Below are 14,856 nucleotides of genomic sequence, written 5' to 3' on the forward strand. Positions count from 1 at the left end.
ATTCGGCTATTGAAACTTGTGTATGCTTCACGAAGTTCTTGTGCTGTGTTTTTCAGCTCCTTGAAGCTTGTGTATGCTTCACAAAGTTCTTGTGCTGTGTTTTTCAGCTCCATCAAGTCGTTTATGTTATTCTCTAAGCTGGTTATTCTAGTTAGCATTTTGACTAACTTTTTTCAAGGTTTTTAGTTTCTTTGCTTTGGGATAGAACATGTTCCTTTAACTCAGAGAAGTTTGTTATTATCCACCTTCTGAAGTCTGCTTCTGTCAGTTCGTCAAATTCATTCTCTGTCCACCTTTGTTCCCTTGCTGGTGAGGAGTTGTGATCTCATGGTGGGAGAGAGGCATTCTGGTTTTTGATGGTTTTATTCTTCTTGTGCTGATTTCTTCCCATCTTGTTGGATTTATATAGTTTTGATCTCAGGTAGCTGCTTGGGGAGGTGGCCTTTCCTTTATCTGCCTGCAGAGGCACTGCTGGGCTGCCACAGATTCAGTGGAGCTGCTGCATATTTTATTTACTCAGAAAAATCAGGCCTGCTTCTGCAATGGTGGCTGCCCTTCCACCCGCCAAGCTCGATCATTCCTAGTCATTCTCTAACTAATGTTCTCGATGCAAAACTCTAGAGTGAGTGAGAGTTTTTTAGCCTGCTAGGCTTTGTGCAGGGGGGAACATGTCCTGCTATATAGGCTGTACCCCTGCTTTCAGCTCCCCTTCTTTCTGCAGGGTGGGTAGCTCTGTCCAGCCGGCTTTCTGGCTTTCACATCAGGCAGTGCTTCTGCCTAGATCTATGCTGACAGCCCCAGCACTGGCTGAAGTTGCTGTTCTGCCTTGTTGAGGCAGCTCTCTGAGGCTTTTCAGCCCAGTGAAGATCTCCTGTTCTGTGGGTTGTAGAGGGCTTGGGTGGAACGTTGTATCCAAACCAAAGTCCCAGATGGGGAGATCCCCTGGTCCTCCAGACAGTTACATGCACCTCCTGGGTAGGGCAGTGCCCCACTTTGCCTCAACTTGCCCTATTTGGTTTATACCCACTGTCCAACCAGACCCAAAAAATGAATTTGGTACCTCGTTTGGAATTGTGGAGATCACTCGGCTTTTGTGTCTCTCTCACTGGGAGCTGCCTCTTATTCTGCCATTTTGGGATCACCCCAATTTTTTAATTTAATTTTAATTTTTTGAGATGAGGTCTCACTGTGTTGCCCAAGGTGATCTCAAACTCCTGCACTCAAGCAATCCTCCCACCTCAGCCTCCCAGAGTGCTGGGATTATAGGCATGAGCCACCACACCCAGCCAAAAAATATGTTTAAAGAAATATATTTGCATACATTGAATGTACCATAAGTGGACAGTGTTGATAAAGCCTACAGTAGTGTACAGTAATGTCCTAGGCCTTCACATTCACTCACCACTCACTCACTGACTCACCCAGGACAACTTTCAGTCCTGTAAGCTCCATTTATTTTAAGTGTCCTGCAAACTCCATTTAGGGTAAGTGCCCTATATAGTATCATTTCTTACCTTTTTTTAAAATTATACTTTAAGTTCTGGGGTACATGTGCAGAACATGCAGGTTCGTTACATAGGTATACATGTGCCATTGTGGTTTGCTGTACCCATCAACCCATGATCTACCTTAGATATTTCTCCTAATGCTATCTCCTAATGCTATGCCCACCCCTCAATAGACCCCGCAATGTTCTCCTCCTTGTGTCCATTTGTTCTTTGTTCAACTCATTTTTTATCTTTTATATCATATTTTTCCTGTACCTTTTCAATGTTTACATACACAAATATTTACCATTGTTATAATTGCCTATAGTATTAAGTATAGTAACAAGCTGAACAGATTTGTAGCCTAGGAGCAATAGGCTATATCATATAGCCTAGGTGACTAGTAGGCTATGCCACCTAGGTTTGTGAAAGTACACTGCATCCTGTTTGCACAATGATGAAATGGCCTAACAACATATTTCTCAGAGTAGATCCACATTGTTAAGGGATACATGACTGTTTATACTAAATATATATTAAAGGCTTCAAAAAGTCGTTCAGTGAAAAATCTCTAATTTGTTAACCCTAGCATTCCGTAAATACTTCCCTCAGAATGTTTCCAAGGAACTCTCATTAGGGTAGTGATTCTCAAACTGTGGTAATAGGAGCCAGCAGCAGCAGCAACAGCATTTCCTGGGAACTGATTAGAAATGCAATTTTATGGCCTACCTCAGATCTATAGCATCAGAAACTCTGGGGTGGGGCCCAGCAGTTTGTGTGATAGTAAGTCCTTCGGGGATTCTGATGCGGCTCAAAGGCAAGAAGCATCGTTAGAAAATTTTACTGTTACTCTCCAACTTAACAGTAACTTTTTGCTTTCTTTCATTAGACTTTCCACAATTTGTATTTTTAACAGTTTCTTCTAATGATATTCTATGAATCTGTGAATTCATATTCTATAATCATAATCTATTCTCTGAATTTTCTTCCTTCTGTACTTCATAAAAGGTCATAAAGGGAAAAGTTTTTCATTTCCTTCAAAATGTTTTTCAGAAAATACAGACTTTTTTAGCATCTTGAAAGATCTGTAACCTGCCTTTTCTCATGTCAAAATTCTATAAGATTAGGAAGTGTTCTAATCTCTTTGCATTAACAGAGATTAAATTCTGGTGGCATTATATTTGTCTCTCCAAACAAGCAACATTCTTTTAGAAAAATGTAATTGAAATTGAACTTAAAATGTATTTGTATTTAAAAATAAAAAGAATTTTATTTATTTTATTTTCACTTTTAATATTTTATTAAAAATAAAAGAACCGTATTTTACATGGTTTCATAAATGCATTTTGAAAGTTTATATGAAATGCCTCTGTAAAACATGCAGAAGAGTTTTCTTTTTCTTAAGGACAGTGAAATGAGGTTGAACGTGTTAAAGCATCACACTATATTTAACTCAAGTACATTTAGAACAAAATTACTATTAGGATTTTCTTAGAATGAATCATGGCCAAATTTAACTTCTCAATATTTTTTTGTCACCTATTCTTTTCATACAAGTAAGAGCTCTCTGGGTTTATATTAGTAGGTCAACTGAAGTTTTATTTATTTTTAGGTAGAGGGACAAAGACTGATAATCTAGAGACTGGATTTTGATTTGGCTGCTGCTGTCCGTCAGCAGAATGCCTTGGGGTATCTACTTACAGTAATGAGTGTAAGTAGTGCTATCATTATTACTATATTTAAACACCCATGGTTTGCAGGAATGTGGTAAAGTCTGAATATAACACAGTTAATGTGTCACTGTCCCTGCCCAGGGCAACTGCTATTGAAAGGACATACTCACATGATGAGAAAGATAGCAGATACAATGGTTTGGAGTTAAGTATTACTTCACTGCTGACTCATGGAAAGAGGTTTAGGATGTTGGCTGTGTTTTCTTAAGAGCATCTAGCAGTTTTCATCTGGCTTATCAACTTCTCACATAGGTTTTTAATTACATTTGTATACTTATTATTACATTTCTTTTTAGTTTTCCTCACGGGAGAAAAAGCCAATTCCGTGTTAAAACGCTACCGAAGAGCTAATGGGTTTTTTGAAGAAATAAGACAGGGCAACATTGAGCGTGAATGCAAAGAAGAACTCTGTACATTTGAAGAAGCAAGAGAAGCTTTTGAAAATAATGAAAAAACTGTAAGTATGTTGGCAAATTTTAAAAAATTGCACAGTTTTGCCTGTCTTTTTCACGTACATTTGAAATCTGCATCCCTGAATTATGTACATTGCTAGCAATTAAAAATTCCTTTGTTAGGAATTCTGAAAGTGGCATCTAGCTAGTAATATTCTGTGGGTTGGAGTGCTAGGTTCATTCCCTTTTTACTGGACTGTCTTTGAGAGCCACCGTTTCTATAGGACTCTGCTGAGCTAAGATTTATCATCTTGGCAAGTTGGAAGGATTTGATTTGCACAAAGCTTTGTACTAGAGGATTATAGATAATATCACTTTGATGATGATAGTGTTTTAAAAGGTTTTACTTCTCATACAAAAGAAAAGACATCCAGACATCCCTTCCCACTGCGTGAGAATACTCCTCTTTACTTCTCTTTACTCTAGACCACATGCTATTCAAGGAGAGCAGGGGTGGGAAAGCACAAGGCAGGGGTGAAAATTCTGCAGAACTGCTCCACAGCTGGAAATTATGTTACCAGAGGTAGCCATTGTATAAAGATCCAGTCCTAGGCAGCAGGAAAATAACCCTAGATGCTAAACAAGTGGTGTCACTTATGCTAAAAAGATACCAAATATATCTTAAGAGCAGCAGATCTAAAAGTTTTAAAGAAAGGGGTAAGAGGAAGGAGCCTAATCTTAGTCAAATCACAGGCTTAGAAACAGGGAAAAGAATATATCATCCATGATACCGTCATGCAATCACAAAGTAGTGTTGGCCTTTTATTTTTTTTCCAGCTTTTTTCTTTTGCATCTGTTTAGTCCTTGTTGGTTTTATTTTATATATGTTACTTTTTAAAAATAATATGTATTTATTATAGAGAAATTTAAAAATGCAGTAACATAAATCACTTGAATTTTTAGCACCATCAGTTTTATAATTTTGGGTGTATATCACTCTGGCCTATTTTTACTACATAGATACTTTATAAATAAGAAAAATAGAATTGTATTAGAAATAGTGTTTTGTACCATAAAGTTTTTAATTAAAACTACCTGAAGTTACTATCAACTATAAACAAAACTTGGTTTTTTTGATATTGTGTTTTATCAAATAATAGAAATTTTAATATTCTACTATGGTTTTCATTAGGCTAATGGCTTTTTACCCTACTTTATCATCCTCCTTTAAAGAAATGGCAATAACTTGTTTGGAATTTTTTTTCTAAAAGTACTTTATACAAGTGAATAACATTCTTTTATTATAAAAAACCCACTTTATTGAGTTATGTTTGACATATAAAAAGCTGCACTTATTTAATGTATACTTCTCTGAGTTTGGTGATAGGTATACACCTATGAAACAACCATCACCATCAAGGTTATAAACATATCCATCACCTCCCAGAGTTTCCTCTCACTCCCTTTATTATTCTTATAGTTATGTTTTGTGAGTGTGGTAAGAACACTTAAGATATGCTGTACCTTCTTAGCAAAATTTAAGTATATGATACAACACTGTTAGCTGTAGGCACTATGCTGTATAGCAGATCTCAAGTATTCATTTATCTTGCATAACTAAAACTTTATACTCTTTGCTACTTCTCATTTCTCTTTCCCCAAGTCCCTGGCAACCACCGTTGTCCTCTTTGCTTCTATTAGGTCACCTTTTTTAGATTCCACATATATGTGACATCCTGTGGTATTTGTGTTTCTATGCCTGGCTTACTTCACTTATAATGTCCTCCAGGTTTGTTCATGTTGTCACAAATGACAGGATTTCCTTTTTTATAAGGCTGAATAATATTTCATTGTGTGTTATATTCGTCCATTTTCATGCTGCTGATAAAGACATACCTAAGACTGGGAAGAAAAAGAGGTTTAATTGGACTTACAGTTCCACATGGCTGGGGAGGCCTCAGAATCATGGCGGGAGGCAAAAGGTGCTTCTTACATGGTGGTGGCAAGAGAAAATGAGAAAGAAGCAAAAGTGGAAACGCTTGATAAATCCATCACATCTCATGAAACTTATTCACTATTATGAGAATAGCATGCGAAAGACTGGGCCCCATGATTCAATTACCTCCTGTAGGCCCCTCCTACAACACGTGGGAATTCTGGGAGATACAGTTCAAGTTGAGATTTGGATGGGAACACAGCCAAACTATATCATTCTGCCAAATCTCATGTCCTCACATTTCAAAACCAATCATGCCTTCCCAACAGTCCCCTAAAGTCTAAACTCATTTCAGCATTAACCCAAAAGTCCACAGTCCAAAGTCAAGGCAAGTCCCTTCCGCCTATGAGCCTATAAAATCAAAAGCAAGGTAATTACTTCCTAGATATAAAGAGGGTACAGGTATTGGGTAAATACAGCCCTACCAAATGGGAGAAATTGGCCAAAACAAAGGGTATACAGGCCCCTTGCAAGTCCGAAATCCAGCGGGGCAGTCAAATCTTAAAACTCAAAAATGATCTCCTTTGACTCCATGTCTCATGTCCAGGTCACACCGATGCAAGAGGTGGGTTCCCATGGTCATGGGCAGCTCTGTCCTTGTGGCTTTGCAGGGTAAAACCTCCCTCCTGGCTGCTTTTACAGGCTGGCATTGAGTGCCAGTGGCTTCTCCAGGCATACCATGCAAGCTGTCAGTGGATCTACTATTCTGGGGTCTGGAGGATGGTGGCTGTCTTCTCACAGCTCCGCTAGGCAGTGCCCCAGTAGGGACTCTGTGTGGGGGGCTCGGACCCCACGTTTCTCTTCTGCACTGCCTCAGCAGAGAGGCTCTCCACGAGAGCTCCACCCATACAGCAAACTTCTTCCTGGACATCTGGGTGTTTCCATACATGCTCTAAAATCTAGGTGGAGGTTCCCAAACCTGAATTCTTGATTTCTGTGCACCTGCAGGCTCAACACCACATGGAAGTTGCCGAGGTTTGGGGCTTGCACCTTCTGAAACCATGGGCCGAGCTGTAACTTGGCCCCTTTTAGCAATGGCTGGAGGGGCTGGTACACAGGGCACCAAGTCCCTAGGCTGCACACACCTGGGCCCAGTCCAAGAAATCATTTCTGCACCTGGGCTCCTAGGTCTGTGATGGGGGTGGGTAAGGGCTGCTATGAAAACCCATGACATGCCCTGGATATGTTTTCCTCGTTGTCTTGGGGATTAACATTCAGCTCCTCGTTACTTATGCAAATTTCTGAAGCCAGCTTGAATTTCTCCTCAGAAAATGGGTTTTTCTTTTTTACTATATCATCAGGCTGCAAATTTTCTAAACTTATGCTCTGTTTTCCTTTTAAAATGGAATGCTTTTAACAGAACCCAAATCACCTTTTGGATGTTTTGCTGCTTAGAAATTTCTTTTGCCAGATACCCTAAATCATCTCTCTCAAGTTCATAGTTTCACAAATCTCTAGGGCAGGGGCAAAATGCTGCCAATCTCTTTGCTAAAACATAGCAAGAGTCACCTTTGCTTTAGTTCCCAACAAGTTCTTCCTCTTCATCTGAGACCACCTCAACCTGGACCTTATTGTTTATATCACTATGGATATTTCTGTCAAAGCCATTCAACAAGTCTCTAGGAAGTTCCAAACTTTCCCACACTTTTCTGTCTTCTGAGACCTCTGAACAATTCCAGCCTTTGCCTGTTCCCCAGTTCCAAAGTTGCTTCCACATTTTGGGGTATCTTTTTAGCAGTTTCCCACTCTACTGGTACCAAGTTACTGTGTTAGTCCATTTTCATGCTGCTGATAAAGACATACCTGAGACTGAGAAGAAAAAAAGTTTAATTGGACCTACAGTTCCACATGGCTGGTGAGGCCTTAGAATCATGACAGGAGGCAAAAGGCACTTCTCACATGGTGGTGGCAAGATAAAATGAAGAAGACGCAAAAGCAGAAACCCCTGATAAACCCATCAGATCTTGTGAGATTTATTCACTATCATGAAAATAGCACAGGAAAGACTGCCCCCATGATTCAATGAACTCCCCTGGGTCCCTCCCACAACATGTGGGAATTCTGGGAGATGCAATTCAAGATTCAGGTGGGGTCACAGCCAAACTATATCATGTGTATATATCACATTTTCTTTATACAGTGATCTGTCAGTGGACATTCGGTTACTTTTAGTTAGGAGTAATATTTAGAAACCAAGATATAGGAGCTAGAATATGTTCATTGCTACCAGAATTTCATTACTTCTGGACCTTTCAGCAATAGAGCTAGGAAAAAAAAAATCACACATACCTATGCATGGATATAAATTCTATATATGTAGACATATATGTCTATAGACATGTAAACATATAGACATGTATACATGTAGACATATATGAAAAATAACTAATTCATTCTGCTATTCTACAATTCCAATCCAACCCCTCAGGGCTCTTCCAGCCATTCTGTATTTGTAGATGTTCTTCCACAATGAGAATTCCAGCACCCAATAACATCAATATATTATTAATAACTCATTTGCTTAGTTGTATAATACATACACAATGGTTTTGGAATTGTATCTGTATTGTAATGGGGAAAGGGAAAATTTTTATATTCATGCATGCATGCATGCATACATTTTTTTAACTTCTCATTTGAAAATAATTATAGATTCACAGAAAATTGCAAAGATAATACAGTGAGGTTCCATGTAGCCTTTCCCTCAATGGTTATACCTTACGTAACTGTAAGATCAAAACTAGGAAACTGACATTGGTACAGTCTGTATGTATAGTTCTGTGTCATTTTATCACTTGTATAGATTTGTGTAACCATCACTGCAATCAGGTAGCAGACCTATTCTATTACCACAAATTTTTTCATCATACTACCATTTAATAGTCACACCCACCATCTTCCAAAACCATCCCTAACTCTTAGCAATCACTAATCTGTTTCCATCTCTATAATTCTGCCATTGCAAGAATGTTATATGAATGGAATATTATAATATGGAACCTTTTGATATTGGTTTTTAGAGTCAGCATAATGCTCTTGAGATTAATGCAAGTTATGTATATCAAAAATTCATTTTTGTTTCTGAGTAGTATTCCATGGTATGGCTATACCATGGTTTGTTGAACCATGTGCTTATTGAGAGATGTTTGTTGTTTCTAGTTCTTGGCTTTTACAAATGAAGCTGTTATGAATATTGCATAGGTTTTTGTTATTGACATAAATTTTCATTTCTGTGGGGGTAAGTCCCTAGGAGTACAGTTCTTGAGTTGTATGATAGGTATATGTGTATTTTTTTTAAGACACTGACAAATGAATTTGTCATTGTATAAATTACCATCTTACATTCCCACCAACAGTATTTGAGAGATTCAGTTTTTTTTTTAATTTATTTATTTTACTTTAGGTGTATACTATATCTGGCATTTCTCCCCATGTTATCTCTCCCCACCCTCTTCTCCCTCCCCACCACCCATTGTCTCTCCCCTACCGCCCCAACTGCCCCCAGTGTGTGATGTTCATCTCCCTGAGTCCATGTGTTCTAGTTGTTCAACACCCACCTATGAGTGAAAACATACGGTGTTTGGTTTTCTGCTCTTGTGTCAGTTTGCTGAGAATGATGGTTTCCAGGTTCATCCAAGTCCCTACAAAGGACACTAACTCATCATTTTTTATGGCTGCGTAGTATTCCATGGTGTATATGTACCACATTTTCTTTGTCCAGTCTATCATTGATGGGCATTTGGGTTGGTTCCAGGTCTTTACTATTGTACGCAGGGTGCAATGAACATACATGTGCATGTGTCTTTGTAGTAGAACGATTTATAGTTCTTTGGGTATATACCCAGTAATGGGATTCCTGGGTCAAATGGAATTTCTATTTCTAGATCCTTGAGAAATTGCCACACTGTCTTCCACAATGGTTGAACTAATTCAGTTTCTTTACATACTCATGAGCACTTGGTATTGTTACTATGTTTTATTTTAGCCATTCTGTTTGGTTTGTAGTGATAACTTCTTATGATTTTAATTTGCATTTCCTTCATGGCTCATGATATTGAACATCTTTTTATGTGCCTATTTTCTATTTATGTATCTTCTTTGGTGAAATCTCTCTTCATGTCATTGGCTTACTTTCTGATTGGATGTTTTGTTTTATTTTACTATTGAGTTTTGAGAGTTCTTTTTTGTCCTAGGTTTGGATCTGTTTTCAGATATATGGTTTGTAGGCTATAGAATTGTATATTCTACTACTCTTGTATTGCTTAAGTTTTATCATTGATTCTCAGGGTGAACAATGTTTTGTTGTTGTTGTTGTTTGGTTTTGGAGACAGATTCTTACCCTGTCATCTAGGCTGGAGTGAAGTGGTGCAATCTCAGCTCACTGCAACCTCTGCCTCCCGGGTTCAAGCGATTCTTGTGCCACAGCCCCCTGAGTAACTTGGACTAGAGGCACATGCCATCATGCCTAGTTTTTTTTTTTGTATTTTTAGTAGAGATGGGATCTCACCATGTTGCCTGGGCTGGTCTTGAAATCCTCCTGAGCTCAGGCAATCCACCCACCTCAGCCTCCCAAAATGCTAGGATTACAGGTGTGAGCCACTGTACCTTGCCATCAGAGTGAACTATGTTTTTACTGCCTACCTCTCTGGTCTTTTATCCATCTCAGTGCTTCTATATATCCTTTCCTACTCACAGAGGCAGGATGCTGCATGTCAGCAATCTTTGAACTAAGTAGAAGAAATTCCTTCAACTGTGAGAGAACTGCTTGAGACATTTTCTGTACTTCCAGCATCACCTTTTCCTTCCTACAGAATCATTCTCATCTCATTAGCCTATATGCCTCAAAAAAAATAAATAAAACTCTCTTAACACATCTCCATCTAGCAACCATTTCATTACTTGAAACTCTTCTGTGTTCTGCCTACACTTACTCCCCTGGTGAGCTTTCCTTTTCTCATACTTCAAATAGTAATAACTTCCAAATTTATATTTGTAGTTCATGGAGGGCTACCCTGAACTACAGATTTGTATGGCTAACTGCCTGTTCAACATGCTCTCTTAGAATCAAATATGGTTTTCAAACTAAACAGACAAATTTGCACCCCTTTCCCCAAATATTTATGCTTACTACAGCCTCTCTGATCTCAATAAGTAGTAACTCCATTCATCATGTTTGCTGATCTCCAAAGCTTTTTGCCATCTCTGACCCCTCTCTTTTTCATATCCCATGCCCCCATCTGCAATGGTTGGTTCTAATATACTCAGAATCTAGCCACCTTTCTTCTTGTTACCACTGTACATCTAAGCCACCACCACCTTCTCATCTGTATGATTTTTTGGCACCTGCCCCATAGATAGTTCTCAAAACAGCAGTTTAGAGTGATCCTTTAAAGTCTCTTACTTGCAAGGGCTTCCCATCTCCCTCAGTGAAGGCCAAAGTGCTCAGAACCACCCACAAGATACTACACAATCAGTCCTCATGTATCTCTACCCCATACCTTCACTCCATATATAGTTATTTCTTTACCATATTTCCTATGACACTCTACCCCTTATTCACTTTGCTGTGGCTTTCTTGTGCCTCCTCACACACACACACACACACAGCACATGTCCTGCCTCATGGCTTTGGCACTTGCTCTCTCCTCTTCTAGGTGGATATGTCTGAGTTCCTTCACTACTCTCAAGTCTTCGCTCAAGTTCACTTTTTCAGTGGGGAAATATCCTACCTTAAATTGCAACCTCTTGTCCCTTCTATGATTTTTTTTTCCAAGCCCTTATATCATTTGGCACCTATTTGGTTTTGTTAACTGTTACTCTCCCCTCCTCCCCAGGACTGTTAGCTCTATGAAAGCAACATTTCTTATCTGTTTTATTCATAGCTATGGTCTCTAGCATATAAAGCAGTGCTGGCACATAATAGAGGCTAAATACATATTTGATGAATGAACAAAGGAATGAAGGAATGGATTGGCAAATCACAAAGTACATTTAATTCATGGGAAGGACCAATTTAAAAGTTGATCCCAAGTTGGCTGTATTTATCCTTTAAAGTTTGTCATCTGAGTTTGTTCATGTCATTAAAACAATCCCATTTAGGATAGGTGTGCCAGCTTTTGATCTAGCAAATGTAATTGAAGTGGCATTCTCATCCTTGATCTATTTCAGAACAAGTATTTCAGAATAATGTTTGTTATATGTTAATGAGGATCTAGCATTGCCAGCACACTTTCATCTTCATCTTGGCAGTGAAGAAAATGATTGGATTTGAGATTTGCTTTATACTTTTAGACTATCTTTACTATCTTTTTGTTTACTAAAATTGATTACACAGAACACTTTTACTCATATGTTTTAATCATGTTCAAACACGAAATATGTGAATTTAGATGTCTACTTTCAGTAGAATGTTTATTATGTGTAATTGTTTACCTAATTTGGAATACATGTCTAATTATACAATGGGAGAAAACATATTGTACTTCACAGTACTCATTTTCATCATGTAGAAAATGGGTCAGGTTTATTCAGACATTATCTGCTGAATGCTTACTATGTAACAGACACAGTATATACAACAATGAATAGGCTGCTCCTCCCTCATGGCATTTGAGCTCTGGTAGAAGCCGCAGACATATGCACAAAGGCTTATATAAGCATGCTGTAAACCTTAAATATACACAATTTTTATTTGTCATTTATACCTCAATAAAGCTGAGTTGTCATGCCAAAATCCTCTGCTTTGAGAATCAGATGGACCTTGATTTGGTGTCTGAGCTCTGCCACCTACTGACTGTATTGCTTTGAGCAAACATTTCATCTTTTAGGCCTCAATTTTGGTATCTTTTAAAAGGAGGATATTATACCTACAGCATTAGGTTTGAGGCTGTACACTTAGCATAGTGCTTGGAACAGAGAAAACTTTCAATAAATATATTTTATTCTAGTATTTAGGTGCTGAATTCTTGCCACTTTATTTAGGAATCATTATTTCACCACTATCACTTTTTCTCTCTTCTTTCTATGAGACCATGAGGGTTCTCTACATTTGGAATTGTTAAGCTTGCACTAACATTGAGAAAATAGTGGTAATTCTTTAAAACAACTATTATAGAACTTTGAATCATATTTAATTTCTCGTTTATTTTGCTTGACTTTCCTCGGTGTTTGTCTTCAAACTTTAGAGTGTATAGGAACAGGCTGGGTGCTTAGTAAACCTGCATAGTCCCACTTAGTGCCCAGATTTGGGTTTCTAATTCTATTCTATGATGAAATAAGACAGAATTTTTGGGGACATGGCTCATTATTGGGCTGTAGCATGAAGAATACAAGATGAGCTGGAGCACATTGTATTGCCAGAAAGTAAGGAAGTGCTATAATCCAAAGAATGGGAGCATGTTAAAGGGACACTGGAACTAACCTAAAGAAGCTCTTAGTGGCCAAAGCTGAATAATTTTAGCAACAAAATAAATAATGTAATTATTTATTTATAATAATTATAGCTCAAAGCACAAAATACACATGATTATATAATGTTATAAATGAATGAATGAACGAATGAATGAATAGGTGAAAAGAGAAAAATCCACACTATAGAATTTCAAATTGTGTAGGTAAATACTCTACCTCAGAAGGTGGAGCTTAATTTTCTTCTTCCCTTGTGTGTAGCTTGAACTTAAAGACCAGTTTTCAAAGAACAGAGTATGGAAAGGGTCAGGGGGTGGGGGCAGGTGGGGTAACTTTACAGTGGAGAAATCTGTCAAACTACTTTGAACTGGTGAGATCAAAGTTATTAAGTCACACATGTGATCTGCTGAGGAGAGACTTCATTTATTTCCATCCCCACAAACTCATAACCCCAATCTAACTATGAAGAAGTTACAGAGAAATCCAAATCCAAAGACATTCTCCAAAATTTCTGACTACTATCAAAACTGTCAAGGTCGTGGGAAAAAAATTAGAAAAGACTGAGAAATAGTCACAGACCAGCGGAAACTAAAGAGACACGATGAAATGTCAATTTGATTCTGGAACAAAAGGACATTAATGGGAAAACTAATACAATCTAAATAAAGTGTTGTGTTTAGTTAACAGTAATGGACTAGGATTGATTCATTAATTATAACAAATTTACCATCCTAATGTAAGAAGCTCACAGTAAGGGAAACTGGGTGAGGAGTACAGGAGAATGTTATGTATTATCTTTGCAACTTCGGTACATTTAAAATTATTTTAAAATAAGAAAGTTCATTTTTAAAATGCACAATCCAGGGTTCACAAGTCTCCATGGGGCCACGGAACTTGCTTTATTTGGTAACACTTCGTTAGATTCTAAAGAAAGCAATTCAGCTAAAACCACTTAGAATACTCAGAGCTCTGCAGGGGGTGGTATTTCTAGGAGTATGGATGACTCTTGTGTCTGGGTGCATCATCCCAAGTCTTTATCCCATTCTTGTGTACTCCATGCCATTCTACCCCCAAGTTGCAGCTATATTTTAGAAACTGAGTTATTAATATCCAAGGATCTGAGATCTAAGTTCAGCAATCCCTTTTTAGATAATACCTCTCATTCTAAAGTGTCACCAGTTAAATTTGTTTTATGTAGAAGTTATTGGTGAAGAAAGAGATACGCAGTCCCCCTTCATACTAGGATATGTTACAAAAACTACATTGGAAACTGTTGAATTCAGAGCCCATGGCAGGAGGTGGCATGTAGACACTTGTGGGTTGGGATTAGCGATTACAAGAAGTACTGTGTCTGAGGTATCTAAAAACTGATCACTAGGTCCTGGAGATTACTCATTGTACTCGCAGGCAGAAAGTCCAATTCATTGGCACTGTTAAGGAAATTCTTACTTCATTAGCTTCTCATGATCTGCTGATGGCACTAGAGCCAGATTGAGAATATTGTCCCCAACCTTAGTGACTAAAGAGTTGTGAGGGAGAAGGGAATTCAGGAAGGAAAGGAGGTGGAAATCCAGTCTGGGCACAGAAATATAGGAGGCAAACGTGGGGCATTGCTGTGGGCCTCTTCTAGCCATACCTTATGTATTTCCATTCAAATCTTCTCTGCCTTCCCTAGACGTATCTCAGACACTCCTTGGGGAACCAAATATGAAGTTTCCCTTTAGGCACATGGAGGTGGCTTCCTGGAGCTCCCAAAGGCCTCCTCACTACTTTTGGAACCTCTTAAAAATAAGTTAAATAGGGCCAAAATATGTAATTTTATGCAACTGGTATTCTGAGCT

At 38.3% G+C, this 14,856-nt stretch overlaps 1 protein-coding gene across 3 annotated transcripts in view; it reads left to right on the top strand.

Annotated features, from left to right (window-relative positions):
* The window catches only part of PRRG1 (proline rich and Gla domain 1), a 93,184-nt gene that overhangs the window by 55,405 nt on the left and 22,923 nt on the right, over window positions 1–14,856 (top strand). For all 3 annotated transcript variants that reach the window (XM_037735644.1, XM_017520706.2, XM_037735645.1), the window contains one exon: window positions 3,517–3,677. In XM_037735644.1, the coding sequence (XP_037591572.1) occupies window positions 3,517–3,677 (161 nt within the window). The remainder of the gene's footprint in view (window positions 1–3,516; window positions 3,678–14,856) is intronic.

The sequence above is a fragment of the Cebus imitator genome, unplaced genomic scaffold (genome assembly GCF_001604975.1).
Source record: "Cebus imitator isolate Cc_AM_T3 unplaced genomic scaffold, Cebus_imitator-1.0 Scaffold866, whole genome shotgun sequence".
Taxonomy (NCBI): Eukaryota; Metazoa; Chordata; class Mammalia; order Primates; family Cebidae; genus Cebus; species Cebus imitator.